The following is an 18,652-nucleotide window of genomic DNA, read 5'->3' on the forward strand; positions in this document are numbered from 1 at the left end:
AAGGCAAAAACACTACAGGGAAGAGGCAGACTGTGGTTACAGTGCATTAAGTTTCAGAAAAATCCTCCCTTGTACAGAGATGCGACTGTGTTTGTTTCTGCTTTAAAACATAAGCACAATGAAATAATCAGATTTAACAGAATTAAACAAGTTTATAGTTTATTTCTTAATTATTTGTAATTATACTACTATCTCTCTCTCTCTCTCTCTCTCTCTCTCTCTCTCTCTCTCTCTCTCTCTGTGTGTGTGTGTGTGTGTGTGTGTGTGTGTGTGTGTGTGTGTCTCGCTCTCCGCAATACTGAAAGTGTTTCGGATTTGAATATCGACAATACACAGCCTTTATTACGATTTACGATGAATTCCCCTTTACTGATGGAAGCTGAATGGGTGGATTACAGCCGATAAGAATTGTGCAGAAATAAAAGACTCGGCTCCTTTCGTTCACTTCAAAGATCCGTTCAATAGAATCGGCACGTGAGTGAGTGGGATGCGTCTGTTTAGCGGAGCAGCCAGGAACGAGATCTGTGAGCTTCAAACGCAGATCTGATAAAAGCGAGAGATTTACTGATAACTTTACTGATAACTTTGCTGATAACTTTACTGATACCGTTTCGGAAATTTCCAGATGGAAACCGCGAACGTGAAGTATAGACGTAATGAAGTACGGTGTCTGCGTAGCCCCGAATGTTTTAAATAACACATTAGTTTTACAGAATTATAAGAATTTTATTAGTAATTTACACATTTTGTTATTTTTTTATTTATTATTATATTTTTTTTTTTCGGTGCATGTAATTACTTTTCCGAGATTATCTGGCGTACCACCTCGTGCTGCTTCACGTACCACAGTTTGAGAACCACTGGTATATCGTATATATGCACATTGTACATTTGTATTAGATCTACTTCTTGTTTTTTCCTCTTCAGCTACTTGCGGATCTATCTGTCTATCTATCTGTCTGTCTGTCTATCTGTCTGTGTCTGTCGTCTGTCTGTCTATCTATCTGTCTGTCTATCTATCTGTCTGTCTGTCTGTCTATCTGTCTGTGTCTGTCGTCTGTCTATCTATCTGTCTGTCTATCTATCTATCTATCTATCTGTCTGTCTGTCTATCTATCTATCTGTCTGTCTATCTATCTGTCTGTCTGTCTATCTATCTGTCTGTCTATCTATCTGTCTGTCTGTCTGTCTATCTATCTGTCTGTCTGTCTGTCAGTCTGTCTATCTGTCTGTGTCTGTCGTCTGTCTATCTATCTGTCTGTCTATCTATCTATCTATCTATCTGTCTGTCTATCTATCTGTCTATCTATCTATCTGTCTATCTGTCTGTCTGTCTGTCTAGCTGTCTGTCGTCTGTCTGTCTATCTATCTGTCTGTCTATCTGTCTGTCTATCTGTCTATCTGTCTGTCTATCTATCTATCTGTCTGTCTATCTATCTATCTGTCTGTCTATATCTATCTATCTATCTATCTACCGGTCTGTCTGTCTGTCTGTCTGTCTGTCTGTCTGTCTATATCTATCTACCTATCTGTCCGTCCGTCCATCCATCTATCTGTCTGTCTATCTGTCTGTTCAAGAAGCTTGTGATCAGGTGTCCACATACTTTTGACCATAGTGTAACAAGGTTGTGTCTGCAGTGTGTAATGAAGCTTTATTAAACCTGGAGTGTGAGAAAACCTCCAGTCGGTCCACTTGGATTTGAATAATGAGCCAGAAATCAGGCATGAGAGGACTTTGGGTCTCCTGATCGTCCATGGTGGGTCCATCACACTCTGAGTCGCTGCTGCCTCCATCGTAGCCTTTTACAAACAAGCATTCGCACACACACACACACACACACAGAGAATATGGTATTATAGCATTTTAAATGGACATTTTATTGGGTGACCAGATCTAGTTCAAAGAAGACATCAATCCAGTCACTCTGCTCATAACGTTTACTACAAATAAGCCAAAAATGTGTTTATCTTTGTACATGAGGGCACTGAGAATGATCTTACCCAACATGTCTGAGTCCACACTGTCCTGACTGGACACAACACTCTGGACACGACTCGGTCTGGGCTTCCCGTTGCCTAAAAGAAAACAAAACCACAAAAAGAAATTAAATTCTTATAATATTTATGTCACTGAACATGATTTACTCCTATTTCCATTTCCAATTTCATATTCCACTAGTAGATGAGAGCAAAGCAGTGCTTTTCCCCCAAAACCATTATGAGAGTGTGGCATTATGAGAGTTCTGCATGAAGCGCAAACTACGATGGATCGTTTTTTGTTGTTGTTTTTTTTAAGTAGGGCTTAGAGTTCATGTGCCTTGGAAAGCTAAAAAAAATGCCACAGCTGGCACAAGAACAAGCGGCAGAGATCAGGGAAGATGGCATATACTTCTTATTTTGACTGCTTTGTTTACACATGTTTGTATGCCACCTAATATAAGCTCAAAACAGCTCTGATTTGCGAATACATCAGCATTACAAGACATCTGATATATCAGTCTGTTATCTGTTAGCAGGACATTACCAGCAGGAACTTCTACCTCTGTATGTTGTGAAATCAATTGCCGTATGGTGCATTCCAGTACCATGTATTAAACAGAAAAGCAATGCACACATTGTTTGAGCCATAAAGGTGTGTGTATAAATAAATATCTAAGCTGCACATGATGTCCCTGGTATCCCCTTGGCCATATACAGTGGGGTCAAAAAGTATTTATTCAGCCACTGATTGTGCAAGTTCTCCTACTTAGAAAGATGAGAGAGGTCTGTAATTTTCATCATAGGTACACTTCAACTATGAGAGACAAAATGAGAATCCAGGAAATCACATTGTAGGAGTTTTTAAAGAATTTATTTGTAAATTATGGTGGAAAATAAGTATTTGGTCACCCACAAACAAGCAAGATTTCTGGCTCTCACAGACCTGTAACTCAGGCCTGTCTGTAAAATAAGGGCAAAGGGGGATGATAGGTGTTTGTGTGTAGACAGGCTGTGGGTCACTGTAGTCATTCTAGTGTTAAGGGTGGCTACAGCAGGTCATTTGTCTCCATTGTGCCCTGTCCTGAACATCCTCCTCTGTCCCATCAACCACCTGCATGTCCCTCACCACATCAACAAACCTCCTCTCTGGCCTTCCTCTTCCTCCTCCAGCCTGGCAGCTATTAAAGTTAACATTTCAAGACTTGGATTTGAATTTTGGATATTTAGAGATAGCCAGTAAGTGTTTTATTGCGCCAACAGTTGTGTATTTGTGGCAACTGAGCTTTGAGAGCCTGACCTGCATCAAGAACAAGTACAGGAAGAGACTGAGGATTGTGGACCAGGAGCTCTGTGTCTGGCTCTACCTTCTTGCTGTGAGGTGACAGTGCTACCCACTTAGCCACTGTGCCGCCCCAATAGTGGGTGAAGGCAGGGAAACACCAGACGGGGCGCCAATCTATTGCAGTGGCGTTTATGTGCATGTTTTCTGGAGGTAGGAGGAAAGACGGGGCTCGAACCCACAGCCTCAGGAACTATGTCACCATCTGACAAGGTGTGAGATGTGCTGGGAGAGACTTACCATGCGTGACAGAATGCACCGACTCGGCCAGGCTGACGCCGGACAGTGTTTTAGGAGGAGAGGCGTGGTCACCGCTGCTGGACAGTGGTTGGCTGGTGCTCTGAGGGTCAGCATCATCCGTACCAAGCACACTGATGTGATCAGGAAGAGAATCTTTAGACCAATCGTCCTCCTTCATGATGTTAACCTGTTCCTTCTGTTCCTCCTGAGGTTCCTCCTTGGGTTCCTCCTGAGGTTCCAGGATCAGAGTCGCTTCATATCCTTCAACCTGTCGGGATACAAAACGAGTGGTGTTGTAGTAACTGCTGCATTAGCCCTAGGGTCACATATGATGCACAATTCTACAAGCATATTAAAACGTGCAAGAATAAAACACAATACCTGTGACTCCGCCCCCTTTTCCGGCTCCTTAACAGCCATGGAGTCACCGCTCAGTACCTTCGAGCTGTTATCGGCCTCAGGACTGTGGACGGCCGGTTGAGACTCAGACCCCGCGCCCTGAGAAGTGGCGGAGTTTGGGTGGAGCTGACGGGCAGCCTGCAGTCGGCGCGAGTGCTGGCGGCTCAGAGAGACGTAGTGGAAGTTCTGCTTCTCTGAGTTCAGCAGGTAGCCAGGAAATGACAAGCGCCGGAACTCCTGCACAGAGAATCAAAATCACCGTAACCAAAAGTATGTGGACACCTGAACATGAGCTTGCTGGACATCCTATCCCACAGCACCTTCTCAACTGCTATAAAACCCTCCACTCTTCAAAAAAAAACATCTTCCATAATCATTTGGAAAGTGTCTGTTCAACAATAATTTGGAAAGTGAATTTGTGCTGCTTCATCCTTTTGATGATAAATGAAAAGGCCTGGCTCACAACCGACATTACAATTCATTCCAAAGTTACTGAGTGGGGTTAAGCTTAGGGTTCTTTGCCAGCCACTGGAGTTGCTATGCACCAAAACCTTGTTATTATGGACCTTGCTTCTGACACAGTTGCACAATGATGAAGGATGTGGTTAAAATACCTAAACTCAATTATTAGGTGGGGTGTCCACAGACATTTGGCCAGTGTATAGCAAAGGAAATATTCTTTATAATGTCCTATGGTTTTGTTTTTCTTGGTTTCCCTAAATCTTTTCCCAATATTATGTGTGGTAGATGGTGAAACCCCTAATTCTTAGCAATCTTACATTGAGAAATGCTCTTTTTGAACTGTGAGCGGTGAGACATGACCCATCTTTGCCTTTGGCGGGTCCTCGTTTGATACCCAATCATGATTCCCTCACCTATTACCAATTAAAGCAGTTTATTCTGGAACGTTTTAAAGTTATGTAACTTCAATATTCTAAAAACTACAAAAGAGATGCAACATTTCTTATAAATAAATAGAAAATTAGTGAAATGTGGTTGAACCTCTTTGAACTTCTCGAGCGACTGTTCAGGCCCGAAGACGAACTGCAGAGGGACGAGCTGGTGAAGGCAGCCGGGTCGACCGCTGGAGCGAGAGACGTGATCAGAAACCTTCTGCAAAGTGAAGGAGTCCACGACCGACGAGTGACGCAGAGCTGATACGATCTCGTCCTCCAACAACCATCGGATCTACGACACACACACAAACACACGTACGCCATGATATACAGCAACTGACCACTTTATTACGAACACCAGTACACCTGATCATTTGTGTAGTGTGTAGGGCTGTTGTAACCTAGCGGTTAAGGTACTGGACTAGTAATCAAAATGTTCCTGGTTAAAGCCCCACCTGAGTGTTGGGTTGTCACCGTTGGGCCCTTGAGCAAGGCCCTTAATCCACAATTGCTTAGACAATACACTGTCACAGTACTCAATGTCAATTTGGATAAAAACGTCTGCTAAAATACCTAAAATGTAAATGTGTAACCTTTCAATTAGGCAGGCATGTGAATGACTGGAACACATCAATCAAAAGCTCCAGTTACTGCTAAGTCATAACATGAGCAACTTTGATGATGCCAAAAACATCCAGTGAGTGGCAGTTCTGCAGGCAGAAATGTCTTGTTTATAATAATGGTCAGAGGAGAATGAAACAGAAAAGCTACGGTAACACAGATAAGCACTGTTTGTAACTGTGGTGAGCAGAAAAGCATATCAGGCACAATAAGTCAAACTTTAAGGTGACAAAAAACCACACCGGGTTCCACTCCTGTCAGCCAAGAACTGGAATCAGAGGCTACAGTGGGCACAGGTTCACCAAAACTGGACAGTTCAAGTTTGCATCCATTTTTGCCCACAATTGCCCATCTTTTCAAAGGAATGGTTTCAAGATCTTCCAAAATCCACACTGTTCCAGTTGATTTGAGAATAACGAGGGTTTACCGAGTTTTAGAATCAGGTTCCCCAGTATCAGTATGACTTTAAGGGCAAAAAGCAGAAGATAAAGTGACACACCTCATCCATGGTTGCTAGCACTGCCTGTTTCTGAAGCATCGGGAGTTTGGACAGAGGATCACCAGACACCCTGCGTAATGAAAGATGAGCACATGGGGTTAGACTCAAAAACACAACACAGTAAATACTCAAAATGTTCATGTGGACACCACTTTACCACTGAGATTCTAACCCTGATCTAATAAGCTACCATTAATAGGCGGGAAAACAAATAAAATGGTGCAATGATGTGAAATTGGCTATAAAGTAGAACAGCAACATGAACATAAACACCGTCAACTAGTTCAGTCGATAGCACCACATTATGCCTCACTATTTATTTCTATAGTTTTTAAGTCTAGCACTGAATGTTAGACTAGCAATATTCAGACTTTTGACATATTTTATTTAATTTTATACACCAACCAGGAATAACATTATGACCACCTTCCTAGTATTGTGTTGGTCCCCCTTTTGCTGCTAAAACAGCCCTGCAACTGTGATGCTCTGTGTATTCTGACACCTTTCTATCAGAACCAGCATTAACTTCTTCAGCAGTTTGAGCTACAGTAGCTCGTCTGTCTGTGGATCGGACCACACGGGCCAGCCTTCTCTCCCCACGTGCATCAGTGAGCCTTGGCCGCCCATGACCCTGTCGCCGGTTTACCACTGTTCCTTTCTTGGACCACTTTTGATAGATACTGACCACTGCAGACTGGGATGCTCTGACCCAGTCGTCTAGCAATCACAACTTGGCCCTTGCTCAAATCCTCACGCTCGCCCATTTTTCCTGCTTCTAACATCAACTCTGAGGATTAAATGTTCACTTGCTGCCTAATATATCCCCCCCACTAACAGGTGCCGTGATGAAGAGATAATCAGTGTTATTCACTTCACCTCTCAGTGGTCATAATGTTATGCCTGGTCGGTGTATAGCAGGTACATAACTGAAGCACCAGTCTGAGAATGCAGTGTAAAAAAAGCACTAATAATAATAAACAAAATGTAACCAACCCATCTATTCCGACCCCCCGGAGTCCATCCAGATTCTCCATGAGCTCTTCATCAGAACGATAAGAGGACGGCTGACCTGGAGACCTATACATGGAAACACTGCTCTCAGACGTGTACCTGCATACAAACACATTCAAGTTTCATTAAATTAAGTCCAACGGGGATAAAAAAATTAAAAAAAAGTATGTGGACACCCCCTTCTCATTACAAGAACAAGTGTTTCATCCAGACACACTGCTAACAAATAATTATATGCTTTCAACTTTGTCCCAACAGTTTTGAAAAGGCTCTTTTGTGTGGTGTGAAGGAACTCCAGTGTCCAGCACAAGTCCAGAATTCAGCCCTTGAAGGAAACTGGAACGTCTAACATGAGCACCTGACCTGACCTTGATGTCCGTGGTTTGGAAATGAGATGATCTAAAAGCTCATGATCAGTGTGAACAGACCTCACAGCTCTGCAGCTTTAACAGCCTCCACTCTTCTGGGAGGACTCTTCGAAAATATCTGAGAAGTGTGTTGGTGTAAATTTGTACCCGTACAATGTGAGGCCAGGCACTGATGCTGGGCAATGAGGCCTGCTTGGATATGTCAGGCAAAATGTACCCTCCTCAGATGGGATTGGGGTCCCTAACAATGGAAGACTAATTAGCTACACTAAATTGGGAAGAACAGGGGAGAAATGCATAAATAAAATAATAAAAAGGGGGCTGTCCACATAATTTTGACCATGTGACCAGTGAACATCTACAATAAAAATGGATGAAACTGCTGACAAGAAGCAAGTCGTCTTGCACTGTGACGTTGGACTGACAGGAGAAGCGATACTTGCCTCATGTGGCTGATGTCCGATTCCAAGACCTCGATTTCAAGTGGTAACGTCAACACAAAAATGTCCAGAGTGACCGAGAGCTCGTTCAGATCCACCGACTGAAGAGACTCGGCGTTCTCCAGACAGCCGACCAGCTCACCTGAAACAGCACAGCAAACACGCCCACGATTACTCACTGCTTTCCTCAACGGGCCAAATCTCTTCACGTGTGACACACGGACGTGCCGGCCGTACCCAGGCAGGTGGGCAGCGTCCTGATTGGCATGGAGCCGTGGCTGTTCTTGGTGCTGAGTGAGCAGACGAGGTGGACGAATAAAGGAGGCAGTTCAGGTTCAGGTGCCTCCAGCACAGAGTCTCCATCCAGGATACTGAACGAGTCCTCGTCCTGGTTCACAGTGTTGGATTCAGATCCTGAATGGGCGTCGGCTTCGTCGTCGTCTTCGTCGTCGTCTTCGTCGGTTCTGGAGTTCGCCTGTTCCTGGTACTCCACCTCCAGATCCGTATCGCTCTCCGACACCATGCAGCACCCCGACACGTTCTCTGAAAAGCAGGTATTGATAAACAAACCAGAAAATAAATGGTGACAGAGAAGCTTATCCTTATCAGAAAGGCTTATCCTGGTCAGGGTCACTGTGGATAGGTTGCACTGGGTCCACACCTTGGACAGAGCGTCAAGCCATAGAATGGTATCAGAAACTCACACATTTCTCACTCACTTAAATCTAAAGATGATTTAAATAAGACAATCAATCTCCTGCATGATTTTGAGAGATGGGATGGAATCTCAAATTTCTCACAGAAAGGGACTGGAGGTGAGAATCGAACCCATGTCCACAAGACCCACGTTGCTGTGTGGCTCCCAATGAGTAGCTCTACAAAAGAAGGTCCCACAATTTCTCCCATAAACTCTGACACTGACAGAATGATGGTGGATCAGCAATTAATAAACTGAATTATTATAAATCAAATCAAAAGGTTGAGGGTTCAAGTCTCAACGCCACCAAACTATTTAATGAGTGGCCAGGCAATGCCAGCACCTCCACCTTCTCTATTTTTGAAACCAGTCTTGAGTTATCTTGGCTTTGGCTAAATTACTACAGAGGAGTATTTTTATTTATTCTGATCATCAAGGGGTTAAACCGCCTGCCCCGCCCGAACGGTAAAGTCTTTATGGTGCTGAGATATGCCGCATCTGTAAATGTGAGCTGTTATTATTATTATCCCAGCTCCTAGTGACCACAGGAATAGTGTTTTGGCGCCCAAGTGGCGCAGCGGGATATTCCGCTAGCACACCAGCGCAGAGATTCTGAACTCCTCGGTTTGAAACACGGCGTTGCCACCGGTCGGCTGGGTGCCATCTAGCGGGCATAATTGGCAGTGCCTGCAGGGAGGAATGCCCGGACTATGTGGGCGGGGTCTTCAAACGCTGTGTAAGGATCCTGATTGGTGGATAGAGGCGCCTGTGCAGAGTGCATGGGTGGAAAAGGGTTCCGTTAAGGGCTGCACACGGGTCAGAGGAGGCGTGAGCAGCAATATACCCACCTCGACTGCAAAGAATCAGGGATCCCCCAGCAGCGGAAGGAAAATTGACTACACTAAATTGGGAGAAAATGGAAGGAATAGTGTTTCTCCAGACTATCCTGTCTACTGTGTGTCTACTTCATTATGGCTGATTTATTATTCTTCTTAGCACCATCCATCTTGTTGCTGGCCATCCTCTTCCTCTTCCAAGCATTCGCTTATCTAGGCTTCGTAAGAAAGGTTTAATTTGATTTGGTTCGGGGATCCATTTGTTTTTCTTCCTCACTGTCCAAGGTGCTCTCAAAAGGTCTACAAAAGCATCAGTAGTCTTCTAGGCTAGGCTAGACTAGACTAGGATAGGTTTTTTTGTCTTTATATGGAACATATAATGAAATTACAGTCGCCGACCTGGGTGCATATAAAAGACAAATGACCGATACAACATAAAATCAAATCAAATACAACATAAACCCAGTTACAACAAGTCAGTCATTACAGCAAGTTACTTTACCTAACCAATTTACAAACAACCAGTACTGTTTAAACAAATACTGCAAATAAATAAATACTGCATCACATAATGTAAATTGCACATGCCTATCAGAGGGGATACACACAGAAAAGATATTGGACTATTTATTGTACTCCATTATTGGGTGTGTTGAGTTCCTATGGCCCAGTGAAAAGAATGTAAAACAACCAATAATGGAGTACTGCTCTCTTGTAGTCCAGCTTTCACATCCAGAACCACAGAGAAGCCGAAAATCCACACATTTCTGATCTTTGTTTGGAGAAAATGTGAGGTAACTGGTGTAAACGCTTCCCTTACCGTCCTCTGTGGCCAGCTCAGCCTCAGAGACATCACCCTCCTCACTGATCCTCCTCTCCCTCTCTTCATCAGACTCCTCCTGAAAATGAAAAATCATCAAAATGATTTGAATGAAAATTAAAACGACTTTGGGAATCTTGTTTAAACTTGAGATGCCAATGATTAACCAGTAACCACCAAAAAAGTCCCTGCAATTCATGTGTTTCAACCACAACAACTGCTAACAGGTGTAATAAATCAATTATATAAAGGAAATGATTTGTGCCCAACTTTAAGCATTAGTTTAGGGAAGGCCCTCTCCTGTTCCAGCATGACTAAGCCCCTGTGCACAAAGCGCGCTCTATACAGACAAGAGAAAACACTGCAGAGCCCTGACCTCAGCCCCACCGAACATTTACATTTTCGGCATTTAGCAGACGCTTTTATTCAAAGCAACTTACAGTTGTGACAGTATACAATCTAAGCAATTGAGGGTTAAGAGCCTTGCTGAAGGGCCCAACAGTGACAAAAGTAGTGGGGCTTAACCACAAGGCTACAGCTGCCCATACAAATGCGGTCACTCTGTTTTAATACCATTTGGTTTGGAAATAGAATGTCCAACATGCTCACAGTCAGGTGTCCAAATACTTTTGGCCTCATAGTGTGTATTGATGAGACAGCATAAGTTTGTTGGTTATCGGTTAAAAGACATTGGTAAACATTTGCATCCCTAGTTTAAACAGCTGAAATGGGTACGTTTGACAGAACAAAGATGAATTGGAACAGAATTTAACTACAGCATTGTTAGTGCACCTCTTTTTTGGAGGACTGAGGGCAGTAGAAGAAATAATGTGGGTTGGAGGGAACAGTTTTGAAATACTGAGCACCGATCTCCAAGAACTTCTCCTACAAAAGACAGAAATATAAACACATTAGAGATTACACAACTATTATTAAACTTAAAACTATTATTATTATTATTATTAGACAACTATTATTAAACTCTGTAAAGGCTCAGCCGAACCAGAAATCTGCTGCAAGGTGACCGCTTCGTGGTCAGGCTAAGAGATCTAGAAGGAATATCTCATGACGGCAACACATCTTCATAAGAACATGTCGCATTTAATGGAAAAGATGTCGCCCTATTCCAGCAGGACAAAGCCAGGTTTTATTTAATACAGCATTGAAATGTAGACACAGAGTGATTGACTGACCTGCCTGCAGTCCAGATCAGTCTCCTATTAAAAATGTATGTAGCATCAAGAGAAGGAGAAGTCTCATCAAGCAAGAATGAACAAAAATGACACATGCTAAACTGTAACAATTAGTGGCCTCCGTTCCCAAACCGTTAAAAAGTCTCATAAATAGGAAAGCTGATGGAACACAGTGCTAAACACACCTGTCCCAACTTTTCTGAGAGTGTTTTAAGCATAAGGAAGAATGTGGTGCAAGGTGTAAGGGTGGCCTGAGTGGACAGGACAGTGGGACAACTTGAGTTGGATGTACAAACCTGTATGATTTTGTGCAGGTCAGGATATACCTCACAGTTCTGCTGCGAGTGGAGCAAAGACAGAGAGAATTCTGGGATTTTCAAACACCTGGGTCCCTTAGGTGGGATGGGGGTGGAAACTTTTTCTCTAGACTCCACCTCACTTACGTCCTCCAGCTCGACACTACAGAGAGCAAATTCAAGTGAGCAAAGTCAGTGTGAGGACGAAGATCAAATGAAGCAATGAGACACAATGAGGAACAAAAAACCCATCAGAGAAATACAGCTGAAGTCAAAATTTTATAGACATCCTGTGTTCTTTTATTATTTATTTATTTATTAGGATTTTAACGTCATTGTACGACTGTAACGGTAGTTACTCATTACACAAGATTCATCAGTTCAAGTTTAATATCAAACACAGTCACGGACAATTTTGTATCTTCAATTCACCTCACTTGCACGTCTTTGTACTGTGGGAGAAAACCGGAGCTCCCAGAAGAAAACCCACACAGACACAAGGAGACCATGCAAACTCCACACAGAAAGGATCCAGACTGTTTCACCTGGAGATCGAAGCCAGGATCTTCTTGTTGAGAGACGACAGTGCTACCCACCGAGCCACCCTCTTTTATTATTAATAATAATAAATAAATAAATAAATAAATAAATACTGGTCTCTCACGTTCTTTCTGAGTCTGTGTGGGTGTCTCCCAGTACTCTGGTTGCCTTAACAGTGACACCTTGGAGGTATTAACTCTGAGTTGGATTATGTCTGTAAGAACTTTAGCATGTTCTCACCATTTCTGTGAATTTGCACTGAGATCTGCGGTTTCTTTTCACCTCGGCTGCGTCCAGAATCGCACACTTAAACAGCACGTACTAGATTCGAGGCGGTGCGCACTGCTCGGGCGGTAAAGCAGTACGCTCCTTTAGTACGCAAGTGTGCAGTATGCACGCAACCTCGCAGAATAGAATAGAATCTTTATTGTCACTGTACACAAGTACAAACAAGTGAAACTTCGAGTGGCATCTCTCCAATAGAGTAGCAGCAGTAGAAGAAAGACAGTAGTAGTAATCACACAGAAACATTATTTACACTCTTAAAAAAAAAAAAGATAAAAAGATAAAAATAACACACTGTGTTTGTGTGTGTGTGTGTGTGTGTGTGTGTGTGTGTGTGTGTGTGTGTGTGTGTGCTCAGTCTTTTTCAGTTCTGTGGTGTGTGATGGAGGTCACAGCTCTAGGAAAAAAGCTGTTCCTTAGTCTATTTGTGCGTGCTTTTATTGTCCTGAATCGGTTGCCTGAGGGTAGTAGCTGGAACAGTGTGTGTCCGGGGTGTGTGGTGTCTTTGATGATGCTGCTAGCCTTCTTCCTCAGTACGTACCACGTCTGCCATCTTACCAACGTCACGTGATGCATGTCGTCTCATCGCTACAGTTATAACTAGAGATGCATGAGTACCGATACCAGTATCGGGTATTTGCCCGATACCGCGCTCATTAACTTGTTCTCGTAATCGCAAACGAGGCTCCGATACTAAACATCCGATACCTGCACGTTGCTGCGTTATGCCTGGTTCATACTACACGATCTTTGCCCTGATTTTCGCTCGGCGACTGGTCGGCGCTAGATTTGCCGGCTCGGGAGAAACTCGGCTCTCGATCGCTAAGTGTGAACTATCCAACAACTCGATCCGACCGGCTTGCCGAGCGCTCGGCGACCGGAATCGAGTTTTCTAGCACGTCAGATATCTGATCTGAGATGTGCGACTGGGAATGAGTGACATGTCGAACAGCCAATGAGAACGCAGGATACGGTGTGAGGGGAAACGCAGGAGAGGAGTGTAAACAGGTGGGACAGGGGGATGATAAAGTTTATATCAGAATACATCGTTTTACAGTACTTCTGACCTGATCGTTCTCTACAAAACATAACAACAAAACACCAACATTGCAAAAATATTTATTAACCTCCAACTCACTAGAGAACAATCCATGCTATTCATGTTGCCAAATCCACTCAGATTCATTTATTTTTCCCTCTTGATTTCATCACATCAGCGCACAAACACTTTGATCACTCGCTACTTGTTGACGTGCATTTTTGGACGTGGTATCATTAAACTTCTCGTCACTTCTCACGTGTGTTTTTGTTTAAAAAAATGGTATTCTAAATAGGTATCGGTATCGGTATCGGCAAGTACAAAAATACATGTACTTGTACTCGGTTGGGAAAAAATGGTATTGATGCATCCCTACTTATAACCATTTTAAAATCGGACAAAATTAAATTTGGGTTGTACTTAATCATAACATTTTTAATGTTTGTCTTACTCCACTTTCTGCCATCTTTCGTCTTCGATATGAACGCCATTGCAGCTCCAGTTGAATTATGGGATAGATTATCGGACTGTAAGTGTGCATCGTTTGCATACTCAAAAGTAGGTCAACCGGGTACTTTTCGTGTACTGTTTAATGTATACTACGTATTCAGACACACTAACCGCTCTCGCATACTGCTTTCGCGTACTGTTCAGTATGGAAGTATGCGATTTCGGACGCAGCCCTCCTCAAATCAGAAAGGTGGATTGATTTTCTCTAAATTAGTCTAATATGTGAGTGAGCGGGTGAATGTGTACGGGCGTGTTGCTCTGTGATGGACTGGCATCCAATCCAGCCCCTATTCCAGCCTAATGTTTCCAACTGACCCACATTGACCCTGACCAGGACTATACACTGGATAAGCATTGAGATGTGATTATTATCTGACGGTGTAGCAGATACCTGGATGAGGACACCAGTGTGGCTCTGTCCGCTCTCTCTTCCTCCTCCTCCTCCTCCTCCTCCCCGACGACGAAGGTGGGCGCCAATCTCGGGGGCTTCCTCGCGTTTTCCGCCACGAGGGGCTCGTGCTTCTCACGGAACGTGCGTACGTGCCCACAGAGGGTCTGCAGGAAGGATGTGATGTCAATCTCCTGCAGTGACTCCTCACAGTAGTCCATGGCTGTCAGGACGTCCTGGGAGCTGATGCTGTAGGCCTGCTGCAGACTGCGGTACACACCTGAACACACATCAGTGCAAACACGTCATGGCCAAAAGTATGTGGACGGTGCTTCTAATTATTGAGATAAAAAAAAATAAAAAAACACTTCTGGGAAAGACCCTTAGGACATGATCTGTTATATTCTGGTGGAGGAACTGATCTCAACCCCAGCAAACGCCTTTGGGATGAACCCCGATTGCTAACCAAGCATTCTCAACCAACATCAGTGTTTCTGAAGGGGATGTTGTCATTGGTCAGCCTATTTTGACCATGTTGTGTTAAATATTACACCCAAAATGACATTTTTGATATTTAAACCTCATGTGTGAGCAGGTGTAGGTGTTTGTTTGTTTATTAGGATTTTAACGTCATGTTTTACTCTTTTGGTTACATTCATGACAGGAGCGGTAGTTACTCATTACACAAGATTCATCAGTTCTCAAGGTTATATCGAACACAGTCATGGACAATTTAGTGTCTCCAATTCGCCTCACTTGCATGTCTTTGGACTGTGGGAGGAAACCGGAGCACCTGGAGGAAACCCACGCAGACACGGGGAGAACATGCAAACTCCACACAGAAAGGACCCGGACCGCCCCACCTGGGGATCGAACCCAGGACCTTCTTGCTGTGAGGCGACAGTGCTACCCACATAGCCACCGTGCTGCCCAGGTGTAGGTGTAAATGTGCGTGGGGGGGGGGGGGGGGGGTAGTTGTGAGGTACCTCTGACGTAGCTCTGGTAGTAGTGCTCCTGTAGAAGGCTGCAGTAGTTGGCCAGTTCTTTCTGCTTATGAGGGTGCAGCATCAGCTCTGACCAGGAGGAGGAGCTGCTGCGCTCCTGAGAAAGAGACCTTAAAAAAAGAAAAAAAACAGACCCCAACATACCAGCCACCATCAGTAACCAACTCTCTCTCTCTCACACACACACACACACACACACACACACACACACACACACGCGCGCACACGCGCGCACACGCGCGCACACACGCACACACGCTTCCACCACCAGTGACAGCCAGCGCACAGCCAAGCTGGAAAATCAAGTGGAACTCAGGTAGTCTCGCTGGGCCAGACTAAACCTTGAATGATATTCAACGTCTGAAGAAAGCAGAGTGGGATTTGGGTTGAAAAGTGGGTGGATTATTGGTTAAAATTCAGTCTGTCATTTATATTTTACAATTTTGTACTGTGGGAGGAAACCGGAGCTCCCAGAGGAAACCCACACAGACACAGGGAGAACACGCAAACTCCACATAGATTGATGGATTGATTCATTTTTAGCGCAGTACCGGTCCTTTATACGGCGATACTCAAGTTGCTTCTTCACTTTGTGTCATTTAAAACGAATTATAAAAGATGTTTTAGATTTAAATATGTAAAAAAATTAATTATTTTCCCTGGTGCTGTAGATATAAGCACATTTCGTGTCTCGTTTTCATTTAAAAACCTCAGTCTTTCTGAAACTCCACATAGAAAGGACCTAGACCGCTATACCTGGGAATTGAACCCAGGACCTTCTTGGCACCAGTGCTACCCTCCTAGCCACCGTGCCGCCCGCCTCACAGAAAAGACATTGCAAACACGTATCAAACTGATGGACAACATTCGAAAAGTGAGAAAGCTGATTGATTTATTTTTGGCTGAACTATTCCTTCACCACTTTGCAGCCCGGACCACAGAGTAGACCTTTAAGTTTGGCTCAGAAGCAGCAGCTGGAAGCAGTAAGCATTGCTACCTGGACTTCAGCTGCTGACTGAGCTCCCAGGATGCTGCATCTTGTGGTCTATTCTCAACCAAAGTGGGGGGAAAAAGATACATGATGTCAAATTACATCAAAGTAACCAAGATAAACAGGTCACAGTCCTCTAGGTATGTGCACTCACCTGAGGAAGACGTCTCTGGGTCGGCGGTTCGAGTGCTGACTGAGCAGCTGGTCTTTCAGTGAATCCATGCAGCAGTTGTAGATGTAGACGGGACAGCGGGGACGGGTAGCGTCTCCGCCGTTTTGCTGAGAGAGCAGACGAGAATGATCTTGTCTCTCCGGCTCTGAAAACTGAACGCTGTCCTTCTCCTCTATAGATGAGACTGAAGAGGTGAGAATGTTCAGTATACAAACATCCATGTACAAAGCTATGCCTCTCTAACACTCAGAATTCGAGTCATCTGCTTCTAAACATGCTGAACCTTCCAGGTAGCCCAAAGCTCTACCCACTAGGCTACCACTGTCCCAAACAAACCATAAGTTGGCAGCAGTGGGATTTGATCCCACACCCCCAAAGAGACTGAAGCACTAATAAGCCACACCCCCAGAGTAAAGACTGATTGTAGAGAACTCCAACCTGCAGTAGTTTCCACTGGGTCCTGGTTCTCAGTGCTCTGCAGTTCTGCTTCAGCGTTCAATCCTGACAGACCTTCACCAGCTTCTGCAAAATCCATCTCTCCTACAGGTCCGTTGGCGGAGCTGTTCAGGAAGCCACTCTGTGATTGGCTGTTTCCCTGACTGAGAGTCTTCTCATCATCATTCGCATCAGCGTTCACTTGAGGTTTAACTCCCAGTCCGAAGGACATCAAGATCTGCACATCTGAAAAAAATTTAACTGAATTTACACTGAAGCTTAAATACTACACAGGACAAATCAAAAACTACATCTTGCGACACTACATGCTTTTTATTTATTTATTTTTACAGTAATTTTCTGTTTGTATAATTAACTGTGAATTTTTACATTTGAAATGTGACGAGTTTCCATTTTATGTAACAGAAATATAAATAAACAAATTAAGTTCAGATCATAGTCAATATGCTATGGAGCAGCAGTGACCAACAATACAGTCACTTTAGATGGATAGATAGACAAGATTATATAGACAGACAGACAGACAGACAGATGATAGATAGATAGACAGACAGACAGACGATTGATAGATAGATAGATAGATAGATAGATAGATAGATAGATAGATAGATAGATAGATGATAGATAGATAGATAGATAGATAGATAGATAGATAGATAGATAGATAGATAGATAGATAGATAGATAGATAGATAGATAGATAGACAGACAGACAGACAGACAGACGATTGATAGATAGATAGATAGATAGATAGACAGACAGACAGACAGACAGACAGACAGACAAATAGATAGATAGATAGATAGACAGACAGGACAGACAGACAGACAGACATACATATAGATCAACAGACAGACAGGCAAACAGACAGATAAATAGACAGACAGATGTTGTTTAGTATAGTAATGAGTTTGTTCATTTTTGACCTTTTGACCGCCAACTAGAAACCTTTAAAGAGGCGACCAACTTCAGCTATGACAGTGGGGTTGTGGGAGCTGAGATAGCCGGTCTACAACCTTCAAAATAACTGAAGGACTAGTGTGTGCTCAATAATTATGTAAGCAGTGTGTGTGTGTGTGTGTGTGTGTGTGTGTGTGTGTGTGTGTGTTATGGTTTTATTACCGGCGTAGGTAGCTGGGATAAAGATGAGCAGAATTTGCTGTGCGCTGATGTGTTTAGCGTAGCATTTCCACTGAGGGTTCAAACGCTCTCTCTCCATCTGCATCGACTCCTCATCCACCAGATCTGCATTACTGAAGCTCTACACACACACACACACACACACACACACACACACACACACACGAGTGACACTTTTCTCCAAAGCAGGCTGAGTTTAATGAGACAGGAAATATATAGTACAGGAGTCCTACAGCTTGATGGTAAAAATGAATGAACCCTTAACCTCCATCAATTATCCAGGACCTTACACACTACATAGTGGCCAAAAAGTCCTAAATATAGACATATAACCATGGAGCTCCCACTGCCCCCAAAATGTAAAGGTTTGGTGAATAAAAAGCTGAACGGTGAGTGTGTGACTGAAATTGACGACAAATTATGACAAAGTTTCCTTTTATTATTTCTCTTAAAAAATCAAATAAAATATTGTATTTATGCAAAAATTTGGA

At 43.5% G+C, this 18,652-nt stretch overlaps 1 protein-coding gene across 1 annotated transcript in view; it reads right to left on the minus strand.

The window, feature by feature from the left end:
• Positions 1 to 18,652, minus strand: part of szt2 (SZT2 subunit of KICSTOR complex) — a 152,784-nt gene that overhangs the window by 108,355 nt on the left and 25,777 nt on the right. The window contains exons 24-41 of the mRNA XM_062997134.1: positions 18,144 to 18,282; positions 17,003 to 17,245; positions 16,547 to 16,748; positions 16,399 to 16,446; positions 15,384 to 15,511; positions 14,401 to 14,677; positions 11,636 to 11,798; positions 10,939 to 11,031; positions 10,147 to 10,225; positions 8,031 to 8,336; positions 7,797 to 7,935; positions 6,968 to 7,084; positions 5,975 to 6,044; positions 4,961 to 5,146; positions 3,941 to 4,195; positions 3,560 to 3,827; positions 2,002 to 2,076; positions 1,662 to 1,800 (exon numbers count right to left, since the gene is read on the minus strand). Of these exons, the coding sequence (XP_062853204.1) occupies positions 1,662 to 1,800; positions 2,002 to 2,076; positions 3,560 to 3,827; positions 3,941 to 4,195; positions 4,961 to 5,146; positions 5,975 to 6,044; positions 6,968 to 7,084; positions 7,797 to 7,935; positions 8,031 to 8,336; positions 10,147 to 10,225; positions 10,939 to 11,031; positions 11,636 to 11,798; positions 14,401 to 14,677; positions 15,384 to 15,511; positions 16,399 to 16,446; positions 16,547 to 16,748; positions 17,003 to 17,245; positions 18,144 to 18,282 (2,927 nt within the window). The remainder of the gene's footprint in view (positions 1 to 1,661; positions 1,801 to 2,001; positions 2,077 to 3,559; positions 3,828 to 3,940; positions 4,196 to 4,960; positions 5,147 to 5,974; positions 6,045 to 6,967; positions 7,085 to 7,796; positions 7,936 to 8,030; positions 8,337 to 10,146; positions 10,226 to 10,938; positions 11,032 to 11,635; positions 11,799 to 14,400; positions 14,678 to 15,383; positions 15,512 to 16,398; positions 16,447 to 16,546; positions 16,749 to 17,002; positions 17,246 to 18,143; positions 18,283 to 18,652) is intronic.

The sequence above is a fragment of the Trichomycterus rosablanca genome, chromosome 6 (genome assembly GCF_030014385.1).
Source record: "Trichomycterus rosablanca isolate fTriRos1 chromosome 6, fTriRos1.hap1, whole genome shotgun sequence".
In the NCBI taxonomy this organism is placed as follows: Eukaryota; Metazoa; Chordata; class Actinopteri; order Siluriformes; family Trichomycteridae; genus Trichomycterus; species Trichomycterus rosablanca.